This window comes from Trematomus bernacchii, unplaced genomic scaffold (assembly GCF_902827165.1).
Source record: "Trematomus bernacchii unplaced genomic scaffold, fTreBer1.1, whole genome shotgun sequence".
Classification (NCBI taxonomy): Eukaryota; Metazoa; Chordata; class Actinopteri; order Perciformes; family Nototheniidae; genus Trematomus; species Trematomus bernacchii.
Window position 1 is genome coordinate 22,445,138 of NW_022987564.1, and position 20,831 is coordinate 22,465,968.

The 20,831-nt window shown below is 42.5% G+C and overlaps 1 protein-coding gene across 1 annotated transcript; it reads left to right on the forward strand.

Moving 5' to 3' along the window:
• Positions 1-613: 613 nt before the first annotated feature.
• On the forward strand, positions 614-19,031 carry cunh6orf136 (chromosome unknown C6orf136 homolog). Its single transcript, XM_034125294.1, has 7 exons — positions 614-698; positions 3,535-3,749; positions 4,572-5,246; positions 17,183-17,271; positions 17,373-17,573; positions 17,962-18,031; positions 18,775-19,031. The coding sequence occupies exons 2-7, from the start codon at positions 3,663-3,665 to the stop codon at positions 18,916-18,918; spliced, it is 1,266 nt and encodes a 421-aa protein (XP_033981185.1). The 5' UTR covers positions 614-698; positions 3,535-3,662; the 3' UTR covers positions 18,919-19,031.
• Positions 19,032-20,831: the final 1,800 nt, after the last annotated feature.

Here is a 20,831-nt window from a genome sequence, read left to right on the forward strand (position 1 = left end):
GTCCTAACGAGGCCTAGCCATACCGAGCGAGGCAGAGCGAGGCTGTGTAGTGGAAACGTGCCATTAGTAAAATGTATATATTTTTACGACAAAATAAAAATCTTGATCCTCAGTTAAAACTTGGTTGAGCATTCATGAAAAAAGTTGCAAGACATTAAACAATAAAAACATTTCAAGAAACACCGAAAACAAAACAAATATTGACCTATGTGCAAGTAAATGAGTAGGCAGTAAACTATATCAAAAATATAATAAGATAAGCAAAATAAAGTCAAATTAAATACTGTACACAGGAATAAAATACTGTTTATTGTAATAATAAATACATATGTGAACTATAAACGAGATGTTATGTAGTTATGAAGGCACTTGACAGCGCTACGGCGTTCAACAGTGGTATGGCAGTCTGGCAGGCACACTTGTCTAAACTGCTGAATCTTTATTTATTTTCTTAACTCTGTCGTTTATATTTTAATGCACCCCTGATACTCCTTTACTGTTTGTCTAGTCTAGTGTTAGTTAGTAACTGCACTTGTTTAGCAACAAAAAGTAATAACGAAAGAAGAAAATTAAAAAGGCAGTAAAAGGCAGTCCTGGTATTTCCTACGTCAGTGAACGCAGCATTACGACAGGGTGCGTGAGGCGTGTTTGGCCGGGCAAGGACCACAGGCAAGGACACTCACAGGAATGACATTTACGTAAGTTGGCTACCTTTTGCTTTCTGTATTTCCATGAATACTGTCCAAACCTGGAGGAGCACCGCAGCTGCACTGACTGCAGCGGGGGTCAGTGTGGTAAAGCTGCAGGGACGGTTGACGAGCCGGTGGCTAGCTTGCTACTAGCTAGTAAATAGTTAGCCTAGCAAGCTAGCAGCTACCATTGGCTGTCAAGTTAGGCAGCCAGCATTAGAAGCTTTTAAGGTAATGTCAACGATTAACGGGAACATATCTCGAGTCCAAGACTATTTGGGATAATTCATATGTGACTAAAGGGGTTAGTAGACACTTACAATGCAGCTGTTTCAAATGTAACGTTAATGTTGATTTGCAAAATAAAAACGTCTGGGTTTATGTAAAACAATATGTTCCTTGTAGTGCAATGTATTACTAAGTCTACAATAATGATAAGGTGTTATGTTGTTCTGTCACCAAATAGTCATTCTTCATTCACACTGTCATCATTCGTGTAGAAATATCTAGAAATGACCAGCACTAGCTTATTGTCTAGTTTATATTTAGCAGAGGTGGAAGAAGATGTTTTACTTGAGTGGAAGTAGAAGTACCAGAGTGTAGGAATACTCTGTTACAAGTACAAGTCCTGCATTCAAAATGTTAATCAGGTAAAAGTACAAAAGTATTATTATCAAAATATATTTAAAGTACCAACTGTAAAAGTAGTCATTGTGCAGATTGGTCCATTTCAGAATAATATATATGATATGTTTTATAATGATTGATCATTAAAGTGTTCTCAAAGCTGGTAAAGGTGCAGCTAGTTTGAATGACTTTGTATACTGCAGAGTAGCTTGTGAATTTACTCCAGGTGGAACTAAAGTCTGATGTAACACTTGATTATATTTCACATCATTAATCCAAATGTGCAGAGTAAATAAAGGTACGTAAGTAAGTGTTGTGGAGTAGAAGCACATGATTTACCTCTGAATTGTAATGGGTTAGAAGTACAAAGTAGCAAATAATTGAAGTATTCAAGTAAAGTACAGTACTTTAGTAAATGTACTTATTTTAGTAATGTTAATTCCTTATTTAAATTATTACTCACTGTCTGGGTTATTTTAGATGATTTATTGTTTATTCTGTCAAATGACATTAACCGCAGCATGCCCTTCAAAAGTTATTAAGCTGTGTCTTCAAACAACTTTGCTAAACAAGGTGTTACAACCCAGAGGATTATTCACTGAGAAGAGTTCTACTCCTTTTCACTTTCTTTCATTCCAAGTTGAAGTACACAGTCTGTAAAATGTTCCTTTTTATAACGGCATCCTGTCTGTTAATTGGTCTCACTCACCATGGAGACACTGATTATAAACGTGTGGTCTGCTGCAGGTCATGTGCTCCTGGCACAGTCTCTGAAAGCTCAGACCCAGGTCAGGGAGAAATCCGTCGACCAGAATTTTCTAGACTTTTTATTTTCCATACGGATACCATGACCTTCTCTCTTTGAAGCTGCACATAGTTCTATAATATAAAAAAACCCATCAATGGATCAAAAGACTGTATAATATGTTGCATGTAGTGAAAAACCCTCCGCTTTTTGTTGCGTTTCCACTAGGCGTAGTTCCGGCTAACGGGTACTTTTTCACAGTTTTTCTGGCTCTCCAAAATCCAGGTTCTTTCCGGGCCAACAACCGGGCTGAATATGCTAAACTAGTGAGAGAATCGCTGGCAAGGGGGCTACAACTACAACAAAATGAACATATTTGACCGTGATTTAATTGTAATACACGTTTCAAAATGATGCCGAAGTAACAACATACTGATACCGGTTAGTAAAAACCATGAATGAATGCTTTGACAAGTCTGCAGACAGACGGCAGGCGAAAAACCTTTTAAAATGCGTGTTTTCTGAATGGAGATCGGCTAAGCTAACGCAGTATATGCTCCGACCGTCCACACTCGCAACAACGGCCTATACAGACATAAATAAACCAGCGACTGTATTCGCCATGACACAGGCAGTCTGTGGTTTGTACTTGTTTAACTTTTGTCTAGTTTCTGAACAGATATGAGGAGCTGTGAGCTCTGAGGGCTAACAGCTAACGGTTGGTTTTGTGTTTCGAATTGAAGATGACGTCACGGCTCCACCTACACTGCGTTACTATAGTTACTACCCCAGTTCCTAAACTGTAATCATGGAAACGCAGCATAAAGTGAGCCTGGCCTACCAAGGCCTAACTATACCGTACGAGGCCCTGCAGTGGAAATGCGTCACTAGTGGCCTGTTGCCTTTCTTACATTTTGGAGTGGTGCAGGAATGAGTCCTAAAACCCAGAAATAAGTTAAAGTTTTTCCACTTCCATTCCCCTGTCTCAAAGATTTTTGAACACAAGCTTAACAGATTTTCACGTTTTCCTCTACGATAAAATGTGTCGGTAAATACCACACTGGTGAATGTCTATTTGTCATAAAGACGTCATCATACCTCCAATCATAAAAGTGGTGTTAATATGTGGAGATTATCCTGCAGAAATATAATTTAAATGTATTTGCCATAGATCTTATTTTCTGCTATGTTTCATAATGGACAAATGTGCTTTGTGTCGAGGGAGCCCTTGTGATGCTAACTCGTCACTGCACCACTCTATTTTGCATTTCAGCTTGATCAATAAATGATTATTAGTCATCAAAAAGTATCTATTTTTCCAGAAGCCATGATTCTGATTGTTAGTGAAAATCTCTTGCCGATATCAATACTATTTGGTAGCATTTGAAGGTCAGAAGAACATGATTTCAACACTGCTAACCAGTGTCTCGGTGAAGGACTGGCTGTTACTATCTGTTCTCTTCTCTTCCTCAGGTTTGTGGCTGTATTGAGCGGGAGTTGTCCTGAGTGATTAGTTTGCCTCTGTTTGTGTCTTCCTGGTGTCTCTGCTGCTCTGAGTGATGGTCAGCTGGTGACTGGGGTCGCCCCTGCTCCTGTGGTGAATGGCTGTGAGCAGAGGGGGGGTTGCCTTCTGGGTGGGTTGTGTCCGCAGCCACGGCAGGAGGCAAGCCGTCGGGAGTCTCTGTCAGGTAATCTGTTTATGATCCTCTCTTCCATTTCATATGTGAGTTATGATGTAGAAGCCATTTGACTAATAATGTAGTTACTTTCATCGTGGTGCAGAGCTTCTCTCTCTGCACCAGAGGATCCAAAATGTCAGGAACAGTCAGAAATTACTTTCAGGAAACAAAAAGAAATCCGGATGGGACTCAAGGGCATTAAGACAGCAGCAGGATGCACGGATTAGGGTTATAGCCAACAATGTGATAATGGAAATCTATCACCCAATGAAAGATATCCATTATCATTATATAATAGTATTAGAAATTGACAGCGATTTTTACTGAATCACAGTTCCTCCAGAAACAAAATGATATAAACAAATCAGATCACCTTTATTCGTCCCACAGAGGGGACATTTACAGCAAAAGTGAAGGGCCAGAAATATCAAAATATTAAAGATAGAAATTACACAAATAGAAATTTACAAAAATATACATCCAGGTGGACAACAAAAAAGACCAGTAATACTATAAAAAAATAAAATAATAAGTGTTGCGTGTATCAAGTAGTTTGATAGCAGCCAGGTAACAGTAGTAAAAGTGGAAGTATATATTGCATGTTATTCAGAAAGAGATGTTGATGGAGATTTTTAGAAGATGTCCTGTGTGCCGGACAAACAGAAATGAAGCTGATATTTGTCCTGCCTTCTTTGTCCGTCTATAATTATATTAACAATTATATTCCTTAATGTTTTGATAATAACATTTCTCACAATCGTGGGAGATTTTAGGTGTTTTTCTTATAGAATTGAATGTGAAATATGATCTCTCCCTGTCCTTCTCCTCCAGGCAGTCGACTGGCACTGGATCCGTCAGACACGCCCCCTGAGCAGTGCATCATGGGCCCTGGCGCCCCCCAACAGCCTGAGATATCAGAACATTAAGCAGCCCGTACTGTCGCACCCGTTCCACCATGCCAGCCAGCCTCTGTCAGGGGCTGACGGAGAGGAGGAGTGGGAGAGGGCCTTCAGCGTGTGTGTGCTGGTGCGGCAGGGGGAGTCCCACAGCCTCCACACCCTGCTGGAGGTCCCGCTGTTTGCCCACAATAAACTAAACCTCCTCGCTCCTGGGCTTCACCCCCCCTCTGAGTTCTCCTTCCCGTTGACCATGGTGGACGGCAGCCGGGAGGACGACATCAGCGTTGACAGCTTCAAGAGAAACGGCGCTACTATAGAGAGAGAACACGGTTGTTTCAGGAGCCTGTTTGAAGCCGAGCGGTGTCCTGCTCCCTTTATGTATGGCTCTCAGTTTTACTGTTTCCACTGCCCGGGCACGGAGCCGGCGCCTGGCTGCAGCCTGAAAACTATGGAGGATATTGGACTTGAAAACAAGCTTGTGGTGCTCTCTTTGCAGCCTCACAGCTCTCTGTACAGCCAATCAGAGAGAGCAGAGGGGGAGCACACTGAGGGAGACAGTGAAGGAGAGAGGCAGCTGGCCCTGATGTATGAAAGACTGAGGATAGAGGTAAGACTGTTTATTGATCCTCCAGTCCTTTCCTCACAACACAATGCAATACAGCTTTATTTGTAAAGCACTTTAAAACCTTCAGACCAAAGTGCTGTACAGAGAAATGAAATAAATAAAATATAAAAATCACAAAGCTCAGCTTACAAACTACCACAACAATTTAAAAAAATACAAATGAAAGGTAAAAATAAGATAATAACTGCTATTAAGTAAAAACAAGCTACAAAGTGTTGAACACTAAGGAGAAGAGGTGGGTTTTAAGTAGTGTTTTAAAAACAGACAGTGTAGAGGCCTGTCTGATGTGCTGGGCCAGATCGCTCCACGGTTTAGGGGCCTGAGGGGCTCTGAGCTTTGAGCTCAGTTTCGGGCACATTCAGGAGCAGTTGATCAGCTGACCTGAGAAGGAGGGTGCTTGTCAGTTGACCTCTTAGGCCCAATCCCAAACCGCCCCCTACACCCTACCCCTACACACTACCCCTCCGTTCGCGCGGGGGTTCCGCCACATTAAGTGCTGTTCCAAACCAACGAGTGTGGAGCGCTGTGGAGGGGGAGTGGGCTATCAAGCCCTCAAACAGCGAGTCTGCAGCGGTGCTGACTGGAGACCAGTCTCTACCTGACCGGAGTCAACGCTGTGTGTTTACAAGTAGTTCTAGCAAACATCCACTGATAAACTGCGATGTTAACAACCTCATGATAACCTCATATTTTTTTTACTTGGGATCATACCTGTGGTTAGTCTAGAAAAAGGTAAATGTGTGCATTTTATTATAAAGTTGTGTATATTTACAGACTGTTGCAAAAACTAAGAAGCTTATAAACATCAGGTTTAAAACTAAAAGAGCTTTACAAAAAAGTAACACAATGAAAGATGTTTGGAGTTTTATTTGAGTTATTAATTTACATTTTTTGTCAAAGAGATGCTGATTTGAAACCGTTGTTACATACAGTTACGGCATTTCCTGTTTCTGCCGGAGAGAGGGGAGTTTGTCCCAAAGCTTGCCGCTGTATTTACTCCCTCCATCTGACAGGAGGGAGCCTCATGTGTCACTCCACGGAGTTCACTCCGTCACGGAGGGGGAGTGTGTAGGGGTAGGGTGTAGGGCGTGGTTTGGGATTGGGCCTCAGTCAACTGACAAGCGAGCAGAGAAAAAAAAACAGTCGTCATTTTAAAGCGACTTCACTTTAAGAAGACCCGCAGCTCAGCTGCACCACCTGTTCACTGTGAGGCCTCTTGTTGATCTCAGATGCCGAAAAAACTTCTGCAAAGAATACATCTGTGCATCTGTGCTCATAGCTCCCCAAGCATGCCATCTCTCCTCTAAATGCATTTCAGGAATTCAATGTCCTTCAAGATGATGCATTGAGATCAGTTTCAGGGTCACAGGCAGGAGGGTGAAGGAGAGAAGAAACAAAGAGACACAAAATAGAAAATGAGTCTGGATAAGTTAAAGGGGACCTATCATGCAAAATGCACTTTTGTACGTCTTTTATACATGAATATGTGTCCCCGGTGTTCCAGGGAACTCACCAAGTGTCAGAAAACACAACCCTCTCTATTTTCCTCCATACCCAAATCTCTAAAAAAGGGGCTGCAACGGATCTGATAAAAACTGATCCAGATTTGAACACTGTCCTGACGTCAGGACGGTGGCGCTACGGCTATTAGGCCAACTCTCCACCTATCAGGGGAATGTGGGGTTGGGCCACGGCCGGCCATTGCCGCTCGAAAGCGCTGGAGACGCTGTAGTCTGCCACAAAAGCAGCGAAGAAGACTTCCCGCGCATGGTTACCATGGTTACCCTTCTGTTTATTCTTCGCTGTGGCTTTTTTTCTCCCTCCCCGAGGCAAGCGTTTGCTCCCGCTGCTTTAATTCAATGCAATCCCTCCCCGTCGAGGCAAGCACTGTAATTCTCTCCGGTTAGTCCACCAGCAGATGACAAACACCCACCTCTCCGCCTCTTCCAAGGAACGAAGGGACCGTGCGGCAGAGTTTCAGTTTCAGTTTCTTTTGCCGGTCAAGATGTCCGTTAAAGTTTAAATCTTCCGGACAAAATTAGAAAAGTGCCGGTCAAAGGTCTTCTTTGTTATTTATTGAGCTTTAACCTGTAAAGGCCCCTACACACCAGGCCGATATCGGCCGTCTTGCGTTGTTGGGCGAAAACGGGTTCCTTGTCGCCCAAAGTCAATTTGGTGTGTCCCGAACCCTCGGCCGTGACACGCCTTATTTGGCCTTTCACGGTCGACACCCGGCCGATTCAACATGTTGAATCGGCCGGGTGTCGGACACAAGCTATCGGGCCAAGAAACCACTCTGATCAGCTGTTCAGCTAGCAAATGAGAAGCGAAACGGAAGTGAGGGACGTAAACAAACGATTTAAGAAGGCACAGGACAGCAGCTAAACCCCAGCAGGTGATACTTAAAAGACATCAAACATAGCCCTTAAATGTCCTCTCTTACCTCCCACACATAGCAGGGACATCTCTGATATCGGCGGGAGCGTCCCCGGCTGTCCTCTGCTGAGAGCTCCGTGATTTGTTTGGTCAAGTCCGGTTTTTCATCTCATCGTAAATTTAGCAAGAAGTGGCCATTATTACATTGCTGACTCAATAAACTACACACCCGCCAGAACACTGCGATCATCAGATGCAGGTCTATTAACTGTGATTTTATAGTATGTCTGCACTTTATGTGCTCATTTCATCATTCATGTATTTTTATATTCTAAAACATGTTTTCGATGGACGAGAGTGAAAATGGAACGCACATGCTATTTGTTTGTTTATATCAGTCTGTTCTTCTTCTCTGTTTTCCGGTTGTTGCCTATTTTGAATGACGAATACACACTACCGCCGCCTGCTGGTAAGGAGAGTTATTGCCACTCACGCATGCGCAGTTCGTACGTGCTCGGCTGAAGTCTTTGCGGTGATTTCCAGTGCGACACACGGCCAATACGCAGGAGAACTCGTCGATGGAACTGTCGGTGTCGGGTGTCGGCGAGTTCTCTGGTGACTGCCTGGTGTGTCAGGGCCTTTAAGCACCAAGCCTGTTTTTCATGTTTCAGGCTCGAAAATGACATGCCCAAAACAAATGACTACAACTTAACTTCTAAAAGGGTTATATGAATAATTTCTTTTATCAAAGCAAGGTTACATCTGTGAGTTGGATGTAGAAGTGTCAGAATCAATATAGATGTTTTTATTTTAAAGAAAATTCAGATTTTACATCGTAAAAAACTGTAAATTATAGTGTCCGTCCAAAAATTCTTTTTTTACAGATAGTGAAAACTACCCTTGGATGATGGGTTAGTAGACTAAAAGCTTTAGGAATCCAAAGTACAACATATAAGTACCCTGTATCAAGATTGATGCAAAACAAGTGACATTTGACCTTTTTAGAGAGGTTTAGCCAAAACCACCCCACCTCTGAGGTGATTTGGGTGAAAATGTTTTTTTTTTCCATATCTCTGGCCCCCCTTGGTCAATTTTGATGTTTGACACCTCTTTCTGACCGTTAGAGCCAATAGAATCGAAGGGGGAGGCCCCCACACACACGCGTTGTGAAGAGAAGAGGTGGAGGCTTCGCGCATGTAATTTTGCAGCAGAGTGGACCAATCTCTCGCTCTGACATTTGGAAACGAAAAAGCAGTTTTATTGCTTATGGATTATCAAAAATCATTTCAAAGAGGACACAGACACATTGGATTAACCTATGGATTAACTGCAGCATCGTTTTTTTATCGTTTTAATGCCATTGAAGACCAGTTTTGACCAAGGTAAGCCATGTTAGCGTTTCTAGCTACCTAGCTCCACATGTTATGATGTACGCTTTCGTTTATAGCGTCGCAAATGTTTATCACTGAGTGTTGAGGTGGGCACCCCCAGATTCTGTGTCTCCAGGTGATGCTAATCGATGCGTTGGCTGTGCATCTAGGATAAGTAATAAGGGAGTTAGGAGTGAGTTTAGGTGCAGATAGGTTACATTTATTCGCTCGTGGATAATTCAGAGGCTGAGTGTTAGCATTGTGTTTTTTTTTTGGAAAAATAAATTAAAAAGATCAGTTAGCTGAGTTTCTTCCCGTTACATGGATATAAAACATTCATAGTTTATTAAATATTAAGATTCCTTAGACGTTGTTTCCTGCAAATAACGCGTTTACCCGCCCGGCACCGGGGGGGGCGGTGCGTAACAGGTTAAAACAAATGAATAACGACTCTATATAATAATAATAGGCTATAATAAAACACGGAGGACGGAGATCTATTTTTCTCCCCCTCTTCTGACTTGATCAGAGCGGCTCCCCTCTCCTGCAGGGGGGCGTGGTCAGCTGCAGCTCACAGAATCAGCCCCGTGCAAAAACAGGGCTGGAGAACAGCAAATAGAGCGAAATGAGGCATGGCTAAAATGCATGATCTGTTTGGTATTTTGAAAACAGAAACGTATAAATATACCTTATATATGTATGGCCCTACAATATATCATTTAAATATAGCATGATAGGTCCACTTTAATTAAAGTTGCGCAGAGCACTTTTTTTTATTTTATTTTACCAGGATAGGTTCTCATTGAGATTACAAATCTCTTCTTTAAGAGAGTCCTGGCCCAAGATAGGTAGCAGCAAAGTCACTGACAATTTTAAAACTCACAATCACAACACAATCATAGAACAAGATCAGCCAAAGCATTCACAGACCCAGCGGCCTGCTTCACAGTCATTGATACCTCATTCACACCAACGGTGTTTCAGGGCCGGTTCGGAGCTGGAGCTTGAAAAGCACCGGGTTTTCCTGTTCACACCGCAGCGGAGCAGCCTCTTAGCTTCGGAATCCGGTTCGTTTCAAGCACCAAAAAATGGTCTGCCTGCCTGCGTTTTATCCAGTTTGTACACAACGATGGAGAAACTTAACAAGCAGCAGTGGTCCACTGAAGAGACCAGCTACCTACTGGGAATCTGGTCTTACGAAGAGGTACAGAGGAAGCTGGAGCACAATCGGCCATTGTTGTTGTTGTCGGTGTGAGCTGTGAGGGGTTTCCGCGCGGTTTGGCTTTATGAAGCAGGCACGCAAACGGTTACGTAATGACGCAGCACCAGTCGGACTCTGTGCGGTGTGAAAAGAGCCGGAGCTAAACCGAAGAACTGGTTCTGAACCTGAAAAGCTCTAGCACAGAGCTTGAACCGGAGTTGCGTTGGTGTGAATGAGGTATGTGAGTCGTTTAAAGCAGGGGTTCCCAACCCCCGGTCCGCGGACCGGTACCGGGCCGCAGAGGTGTTACTGCCGGGCCGCGAAATAGCTGTGAGTTTATCGTAATATTTGCAGAATTATAAATATATAAAAATATTTTATCATAATATTTTTTCAAAAAGTGTTTAATTGTCGCACCTATGCCACCAGTCATATTATTTCATCCAGTAGCTAGTTAATCTTTCACCAGAAAACCGTTGAAAATGGCTTTTATGATGTTCCGAGGGATTCGGCGGCTCAGCCTAAGGTCTCAGCCTCTCGTGCGCACGAGAATGTTACCGGTGCGCCAAGTAGGAAGAGGAGCACACAGGAGACAACCGTTTGATTGCAGACTGTTATGTTTATGTGGGGAAATGGTGGTGCATACATTATTTGAGATATATTTCAAACTCGGACTTCATTTTAAGGACATGTCGGCCAGGGGTGTAGAGCTATTTGTTTAAGCACCGGATTGGCAAAACAGGAGAGTAAACCAGTCTGCCTTGATCTATGAATTAATGTCCGGGACTCTCACGATCTGCTGCCCGCAGCTGCTTTATAGAAGGAAACTCTCCTTCACTTCATGAAATGGCTGCAGCATCAGGAGGCAGCGGGACGTATACTCCGCCTCTGAGAAGTTCATAACTTCATCAGAACAGCTTAAGAGTGACTGCAGGTTGCTACGTGTTAAGCACACACACCACACACCTCTACACACACCTCTACACACATCGAACTGCCCGATTACTCCCTCTTTTATTAGTTTTATGAAGGAGATGTCCAGTCAGTCACCAAGGCGCATGATGTGTGTGTGTATGTGCTCTGCTCAGCTCAGCTCTGTGTGTTCGGTGTGTTTGTGTCTGTCTGACACCGGCATTTGTTTTCAAATGTTTATGAACAGTAATTTACACACATATGGCTAACTCCATATATGCGGCTGTTCCCAAAATAAATTAGTTTAATCTTAATCTCGATGTAGTGCTAAATGCTGTCGGAGTGCACCGGAACGAACGACACTATCATAATATCTTCTGAAAACAAATGCCAGTGTTCATAATGCGGCTTCTCCTCGTTTTCCCAGCATTCACTGGATTATCCGTAAATCAAACAAAACCAAAACGTTAATTTATCTGTTTTCCCGTTTTGGTTTAAAAACTGAATAACGTCGTTTTTTTGGTTTTCCGAAAAACCAAAAAATGACACCGGTTCTTTTTTTAAACTTTGTTAATATGTTTTGGATGCATATTGTTCTAGTATTTGTTCAGGCTGTTGCATACAATTAGCCTCTGTTGCTACCTGCTGGTGGTGAGTAAATATTAAAATCAGTTAAAATTGACAACCGGTCCGCGATTTTTTTTTTAATGTATCTGCCGGTCCTTGGCACAATAAAGGTTGGGAACCCCTGGTTTAAAGGAACCAGCTCAACAGGAGAAGCGTAACTAACCGCCCTCTTTCCCAATTCAGTACAGACTTTTGGTAAAGTTAGATTTAGTTAAATTCATGTTAAAGGATGTTTTGGTTTAGAGGTCTTAAGAACACTTATATTAATGCTAGTTGCTTGTGACCAACCACATTCTCCTACCCACCTCCACAAACCACCACTGAGTCAAATGATGCAGCACAAAGCAAGACGCTGGTGCAATAAAAGCAGACTTATGGCGCATTTCCACTACACGGTCGGCCTCGGCCACACTCGGTACGGCTTGGCCGCGTTGGGCCTTAACAGGGCCGACTCACTTCATGCTGCGCTTCCATTACAGTTTAGGAACTGGGGTAGTTACTATAGTAACGCAGTGTAGGCGGAGCCGTGACGTCATCTTCAATGAGAAATCCAGAAACACAACACAGCCGTTAGCTGTTAGCACTCAGAGCTCACAGCTCCTTATATATGTTCAGAAACTAGACAAAAGTTAAACAAGTACAAACCACAGACTGCCTGTGTCATGGTGAATACAGTCGCTGCTTTATTTATGTCTGTATAGGCCGTTGTTGTGAGTGTGGACGGTCGGGACATATACTGCGTTAGCTTAGCCAATCTCCATCTAGAAAAACACGAATTTTAAAAGGTTTTTCGCCTGCCGTCTGTCTGCAGACTTGACAAAGCATTAATTCATGGTTTTTACTAACCGGTATCAGTATGTTGTTACTTCGGCATCATTTTGAAACGTGTATTACAATTAAATCACGGTCAAATATGTCCATCTTGTTGTAGTTCTAGCCCTCTTGCCAGCGCTCCTCTCTCTAGTTTAGCATACTCAGCCCGACTCAGCCCTGTTTGTTGGCCCCGATAGAACCACAATTTTCTAGGGCCAGAAAAGAGGTGAAAAAGTGGCCCCGCGCCGTGCCGCGCCGGTAATTGGCCTAGTGGAAGCACAACCAAAAAAGGGGACGGCACGACACGGCACGCTTAAAGCGAGCTCCGCGCTGCAGTGGAACTGCGCCATTATAGGACTTGTTTCTGCAAAAAATTCACTTCATTGCCAATCTCTGGATTTTAACAATCCCACTAACAAAATAATAGTAAATGTGCTTCTATAAGGGAATCCTTTTTTAAGATTTAAAAGATTAGAGATTTGAAAAACCAGTAGGTGAATTCAAACCATAACACTAAAACCGGACTACCTTGTGCAGTGCAGATGGGAGTTTGTATGCACTACCGTTAAATCACGTAAACAAACCAGGCATCCAATCAGCTTCGAGATCAGAGATGGAACCAATTATCAGATGGGATCTTCTAAAATGTTAGTCTTTTGTCATGGCATACCGGTGTGTATCCAATGAAGTTGTAGTAAAAAAGAAAATTGACTTTTATTCCACATGTATCAAAAGCAGGTACAATCCACAAAGTCTTTGCTATAAAGTGACTGGACACTTAAAAAAAATGTGTCTAAGTCTGTTCTAGACCTAATATTAAACTTACATTTATATTCCCATGAAATGTTTTTTTCCGTTATAATCAGTATACTATTAACGTATTAACTTCAAGCCTTATAAATCCAAACTAACAAGATAATTCTTATACAAACCACGAACTATGACAGTTAAACATAGTAACTGTGTCTGACCTGAGTTCCCTTAGGCTGGAGCCACACAAGGACGATAACGCAAACGGACCGAAATCGTTATCAAAAAAGTCTCCCGTCCACACGCAACAGGCACCAGAAACGTGTCCGTTCACACGAGACCGCTCGAAAGCGCTGGAGACGCTGTAGTACATATGCCAGGCCTGTAAGTGGCGCTGTACTTCGGCCACAAAATACACCAAAAGCAGTGAAGAAGACTTCTCGCGCATGCATGGTTGCCATGGTTGCCCTTCTGTTTATTCTCCGCGCTGGATTTAGCAGCAGAGGTGGGGTTTCGCCGGTCAACATGTCCGTTAAAGTTGAAATCTTCCGGACAAAATTAGAAAAGTGCCGGTCAAAGGTCTTCTTTGTTATTTATTGAGCTTTAAAACAAATGAATAAAGACTTAATATAAGAATAATACACGGAGGACGGAGCCTCTCTTTTCCTCCCCCTCTCCTGACAGCCCGTCAGTATCCGTGGTCTCATGCAGCTGGCTGATCCAGTAATGAGTAGGGTTGGGAACCGAAACTCGGTTCCAGATGAGAACCGATAAGAAAATGCCGGGTACCCATACAAAATACACAATTTCGGTTCTGCTTAACGGTTCCTAAACGCGGTAGACCCTGTATTCCACCGGGTCCGTCTGCGCCGCGGTGACCCGGTGAAATACAGGGTAAGGGCGGACTGGCCATCTGTGTGTTCTGGAGAATCACAGAACGGCCGGTCGTCAGCGGGCTCGGTACGCTGACGGCCGGCACCGCCCTTAATTTTTTTAAACGGCATCATGTAAGTTGCGCTGACAGGCGACAGAGGTCCACAGTTGCCCCGCAGCGAGGCTCCCCCTGCCCTCCTGTAGACAGTTCACGAGCTCAGTCACTTCATAACACCAAAGATGGATCGCGGTAAACGCTCTAAAGTGAGGCTCCACTACACTAAAAAAGAAAAAGACAAGGCACAGTGTAATGCCTGTTCATAGCTTGCCACAGGCATAGCTCAGTTAAAATAAAGCACAGCTATTGTGTAATACATTTGTATTGCATGTATATTTTTTATTTGTAACAATGTCAGTTAAAGCTTAAAAGAATAAAGATATTTTTGTTATCTAAACCAGTGATTCTCAAACTTCTTTCAATAATGTACCCCCTTTGAAAAAGAAATTCAGCCAAGTACCCCCTGATCAGCGCAAAAACGATTTGTTAGGGGAAAAAAGCCTATATTAAGAGGTACAGCCTTGCACCATCAGTGTCTGATTTATTAAAACAACATTGTAACTGAGAAACACTTAAATGCTACATTTTCAAATGTTTAAAATCCATCACTAAATTCATGGCCAACCAATTTTAATATCATGCAATAACACTAAGACGACATTAGTTGCATTGAACTGATCTTTTTAATAAGTTGTACTTACAATTTAGTGAGAAACATGAGCTTGTGCTTCACTGAGGATCTTTGTCATTCTGACAGGGAGGCAACTGCAGTTATTACACTTCGCGTTTTGAAATATGTGTAACTAGTCTATTAATGTAAAACCCACACTGCTCAAACTTCGTTACTTTTCCTAAAATTGGTATTTATCTTTCTTTTTTTTTTCATTAGCATAAAATAAATCTCACTTAGCCCCTGCAGTACTCCAACGTACCCCTAGGGGTCTGCGTACCCCCATTTGAGAACCACTGATCTAAACGTTTGACCTCTTATCTTTTACAATTTTGGAATCGAAACGGGGAATCGATAAGAACCGGAATCGATAAGCAGAACCGGAATCGGAATCGATACATTTCAAACGATACCCATCCCTAGTAATGAGTGACCCGACAGTAAAAATAAACATATTTATAACTAGTTTAGGTAGTTTGAGAGATAATTAAAATAGCTAAGGGTGATGATCTAACTTGAAGTGTGTGTTTTGTTCCGCTCATCACTCCATCACAGCGGGCGGAGCTGCAGGTTATCATGCAGAGCTGCGTGTCTCCTCTCCTGTCCGATTAGACATCACTCGCGTTTATGTCCATATCGATCAAATCTAGCTGGAAGCTCCTGCTGGGTGCACTGTCCTGCGAGATACCGGGACCTGGCTCGAAACACTGGGGCTATTGCGTCATCGTTATCAGGAAATTATCGTATAGGCGTAAACATGGAGCCGTTTGCCCCCCCAGAGCGTTTCGTTCGCAGATCTACCCACCTTGGGACCCGTTATCGTTTTATGCGTTTCCATGTCGGCCTTGTGTGGCCGAACCGTCTATATGATAGAGAACTGTAGCAGATACGACCGTTATCGTCCTCGTGTGGCTGCAGCCTTAAATAGATAAGACACAGTGGTCATGGTCTTAAAGTGCCAAAAATAGATGTTTGAATAGTTTGAACATGGATTTTTGACAAGTAGTTGTGTCACGTAATTTATGGCCATTCATGAGCGCACCAGCATTCACGGCTCTGCCTGAAGCATGACTCGGCTTGCTCCACTGAGGAATCATTGCTTCATCATTCACATGTATCAAACATACCTGAACTAGGATAGCAGGTGCGTTTGGATAAGCCGCCCACTCAGTTTTGGCTCCCAGTTGACTATAGCCTATGCCAGGGGCGGACTGGCCATCTATAGAATCTGTAGAATCACAGAACGGCCGGTCGGCAAGGACCGTTGACGGCCGGCAGCGCCCTTAATGTTTTATGTTTTTTAAACGGCATCATTGAAGTTGCGCGACAGAGGTCCACCGTTTCCCCGCAGCGAGGCCCCCCCCCCCCCCGTTGACAATTCACTAGCATTGTTTGGGTGAAAGAATGAAGACGGTTAGGGATGTCCCGATCACCTTTTTTTGCTCCCGATCCGATTCCGATCATTTGATTTTGACAATCTGCCGATACCGATTTTTCCCGATCCGATCTTTATGCAATGCATTAAGAGGAAAAAAAAGGTAACAGATAACGGCTGGTCATCCAACGCGATGAATTCAGCTATCTTGGCTGTTCTGGGGTAGTTTCTCTTTCCTTTTAAAAGTCTCTGAAAGTGTCGGTTGTTTCAGTGCCGTTACCTGAGTGGCCGCTGTGTACTCGTCGTGTTGTTGTTGGTGGTGTTTGTATTAGATTGGTCATGTTGAACGTAGCTCTGTTCTTTCCACCACGCGGAACCTCCGCCTTGCAAACATTGCATCTGGCTGTTACACTGCCTTCGCTTTCAATTTTATAATACTTCCAAACTCCTGACATTTTCTCTGTCCCGACTCCCGAGTCACCAGCTGAACGTAGCCTCTTGTTAGCTTACTGCTACTATTAGACACTGCGCCCACTCTGTTGCCAGATTTGAGAGAAATAAGCAACCAGGTCTATGAAAACAAGCCCAAAAGAAGCAACACATACATGATGTTGTGTAATTTTAACCCAAAACTAAGGCCTCAGGATGACTTTAAGACGTGAACATGGTCATTTTTGTTTTGTAACATTAAATAAAATGTATAAAAATATTTTATAAAAAAAAAAAAAAAAAGAAATTCCGATCCCCGATTTTTTTCTCCCGATCCCCGATCACGTGATCGGATCGGGACATCCCTAAAGACGGTTCATTAAAAGCTGAATAATGATAGATGAAATTGTTAAAGTACCGACACGGTGACTCGTTTTAAACCATACCTTCTTATTGTTTTGCAGCTTCCAAGTTTCTTTTCGAAGGTCCACGATTACACCATGTACTCCAACAATTTGGAATTCATCAACGGACTCATCAATACCAAAACCAGGTGATGCTGCTCCTGCAGTTTGGTTACTACACAGTATACGCTGTATACATGTCTCCACTGTGTTGGTCATTCCTCTGTGCCCCTGTTGCTGTGTGTTGTAGAGGCCTCCTGGTGTACCAGCTGACCCTCTCCCTGTGGCGCGTCCTGTGTGTGTGTTACTACTCCAAGGCCCGGCTGGAGGTGCTGAAGCTCACTAAGCACTCTGAGGACGGCACAGTGAAGGCTCGCTGGAGGATCATCGGCCTGCCCTTCTCCTCCCAGCTGCTGCGCTTCTACCGCAAAGACAAATCTCAACTGTACAGGTATAAACTTACAGTACTATATCTAAATTCACTGTTTACACAGCCTTCGCTTCATTAAATATGCAATAAGTCTTCGGTAAGTGTTTTATTTGATGTAAAAAGTGCTTCGATCAGGATTTTCGGAGCTGATAACCGGTTGTTGGAAGCAATATTTGCTGATTATTTTTGCCTCTTCAAGAGATTAGACAGTATCATGCACTGTTCATTTATTTGCTATCTCACTCCTTAATCCTCTTTCACACATTCTGCAATGAACTCTGTAGCTCAATTTTTCCACCTCAAGTTTAAATATTTTGTTGTATTTTGGTGGTCGATCAATAGGAGCACACTTATTCTCAAGTATTTTGTCACAATGGTTTTAATTGCATCCAAATGTCTTCTTTTATAGGTCATATGATGCATTCTCTACTTTTTACATTGGACCGGATGGACTCATTCACTGTCATAAAGTTGAAACGGTGAGCACCGAACTAGCGGATGTTCTGAGAGCAGGGGCTGCCACATTTTTTATTTCCATAAATATTTCTAGAACCACCAGCTACATCTTTATAAGCTTTCTTTCAGGCAATATATTTTTGGGGAAATATTGAGCAAAAATGTAATTTTAAAATATCTCAGTACTAGCTGATCGTCACTTTCTGTGTGGGCACAGCAGCCGTGTGCAATGTGAGACGACACTACATGGTTGAAATTCACAAGTGTTTACAGTGAACCACATGGCAGTGTACTAGAGGAAGTATCAGAAGTGAGACACAGTATTGTCTATGATGGTAGACTTTCCCGTATTACAGATCATTCCAAAGAGAGAGTTCCTATTGGCTGTTCTACAAATGCCAAAGCACTTGCATGTCTCAGGAAAAGTTACAATACTGATGAAATGTGATCCCATTTAGTTTTTTCACTCCAAGAGGTAAAAGACATATATAGCTCTGTTCAGATCTTTGGGAGAAAGATGGGACTTTACCGTCTAATCTGAAAAAAGATTTCGCGACTGAACTGATTTGTCAAATTTCAAAGAGTTGTCACAAATCAAGTGAAGATTCTTAAAAAAGATCAATATTGATAAGCTAAAGGGCCAAGGAAAAAAAATTAAGAAATGCCAGACATTGCTGTTACATCTGTAGTTATAAATAGAGAAAGAACACTTTTATCGATGAGGCTTTTCGTTTATGGATGTGAGCTTCCTGTGTCTCTGTTCCAGGTGATGCCGCTTCAGCCCCCGGTCGTGCCCACAGTAACGTCTCTCCTGGTGGGGGCTCTGGTAGCGCTGGGGGCGCAGGAGCATCGACCCGCTCTCAACCTGCTGCCCCTCCTCCTGTCCTCGCTGCGCCAGAGCAGAAACTGAGCCCAGGAAGACGTCAGAGGAACAATGGAGAGTGGAATCATTCTCAACATAGGAACAACACATATATCTCTAAATGTTGCCCCTGAATTAAACACGAATACATGAAGACTCTATACTGCTTCGTGTTTTTCTGACTTTAAGTGTTTAACCTGAAAACTGAACTGGGTGTTCACAAACGGAAGTCACATGGCTTTCATCCCTGCTAGACAGACACTGGGTTGTTGTATTTTGAAACAAAAGGTACTGCATGCTAACTACCATTTGTAAAACATTTGTGGTCAGTTTTAACTATTTAATTTTGAAGTTGTAAAACTTGTTGCTAGCATTGCAACGTCCAGATCCATTATCTGCACGTCCAGATCCATTATCTGCACGTTAAAATAAAATTGTGGTATTTCTTTAACCTGGTTCTTATTGTCATATATGTACCAAATGTGTTCCTCTGAGCCGAGCTAGAACCCCTGGATTAGCTTCTGTAGTTGACTGTGTACAAAAGTTTCGAGGCAGCTTGCCTTGTCATTGCACTCGTTTGCTTGCGTGTTGTTGAGCAGCAGTATCATACCATACCTGGCGACTCCAGGGAAACGCACCCAGCTTAACGTCGAGAAAGCGTTGCAGCATGTAACTCCTGCACAAACAGGATGTAACGGTTTTCATGAAATGTAACGTTGCCAAAGAGAGGCAAGACCTAGTGGTGCAGTGATGGCGTCTTTTTGTAGGCCGACCCCAAGTTACCATTGCATTGGCTAACTCCAGCAATGGGATTTTTGCATTGGATTTCAGTATATTGCAGAAAATAAGATCTATGGCAAACACATGTTCATGATACTTACACTTTTTTTCAGCAGGATAATCTCCTCATATTAACATTACTTTATGATTTTTGTTGTCAAATGCAATCGATTTTAATATGAGAGAAAAAAAAGCTTAAGATGGGCTATAAACAAACTACATAATAGTCGCATGGCTGGGCATCATCACCGCTAAGCTAAAAGCCGCTAATATTTGACGTTTCAACATTTTGTGGTTACATTTAGTCACATGTTAGCAGCCGCTGTTTTTATGGACCATTGAAGCTTCAGACATTTACAAGTGGGAGATTTACTTACATATTTTATGTCGTAGAACTACATTTTATAAATCTCTTGAGCTTGTGTAGATAGATTTTATGTCAGGCATTAACTACTATCAAGTTAAAAAAAACTTGACTTTGAGAAGAGGGAACCGGAAGTGGTAAAATGCTCACTAATTTCTGTGTTTCAGGACTCATTCCTGCACCACTATATTTTTGCAAACCACTGCTTCGTTCCCAACCAAAGTGATTAAAAGCAATGTTCACATTTAAATCGCTCACAGAGGTAAACAGATCAAAATGCATCAGGTTCCATGTAATGTTCCCTCCAGTCTTGTCAGTGTATAGCTCGATCACTGCAGGTGACACCATGGCATTAGTTTATATCAAATAAACACTTTTGAGTTGAAGTCTGTAGCAGCTACGAATAGTTCAGTGAATAATAAACTAAAATAGACTCCTCTTTAGTCCCATTTTGTTAACCCCCCTACTGTAACTAAATAAACATTCAAACACTGCAGAGTCGTAACAATAATAATAATACATTTTATAACCAAGCGCTTTATCAGATGCTCAAAGAAACATAACGGTGGTAAAAAATAAATAAATAAAGGATGAATTTCAAATCGAGCTATTAAAACAACAGTTAGCATAAGAACACAACATGAATCACACGATGAAAGCCAGTCTGAAAGGTGCGTGTTGGTCTGGGACCTGTGCTGAGTCACCTGAGCCAGCTGTCACTGTCCAATCTACCAAGAAAATATGCGGTAAAGTGATTTTTAAATCAATAAAGAAACATCTATATCAAGGCCTTGCAGATATTATTATTGTATTTATT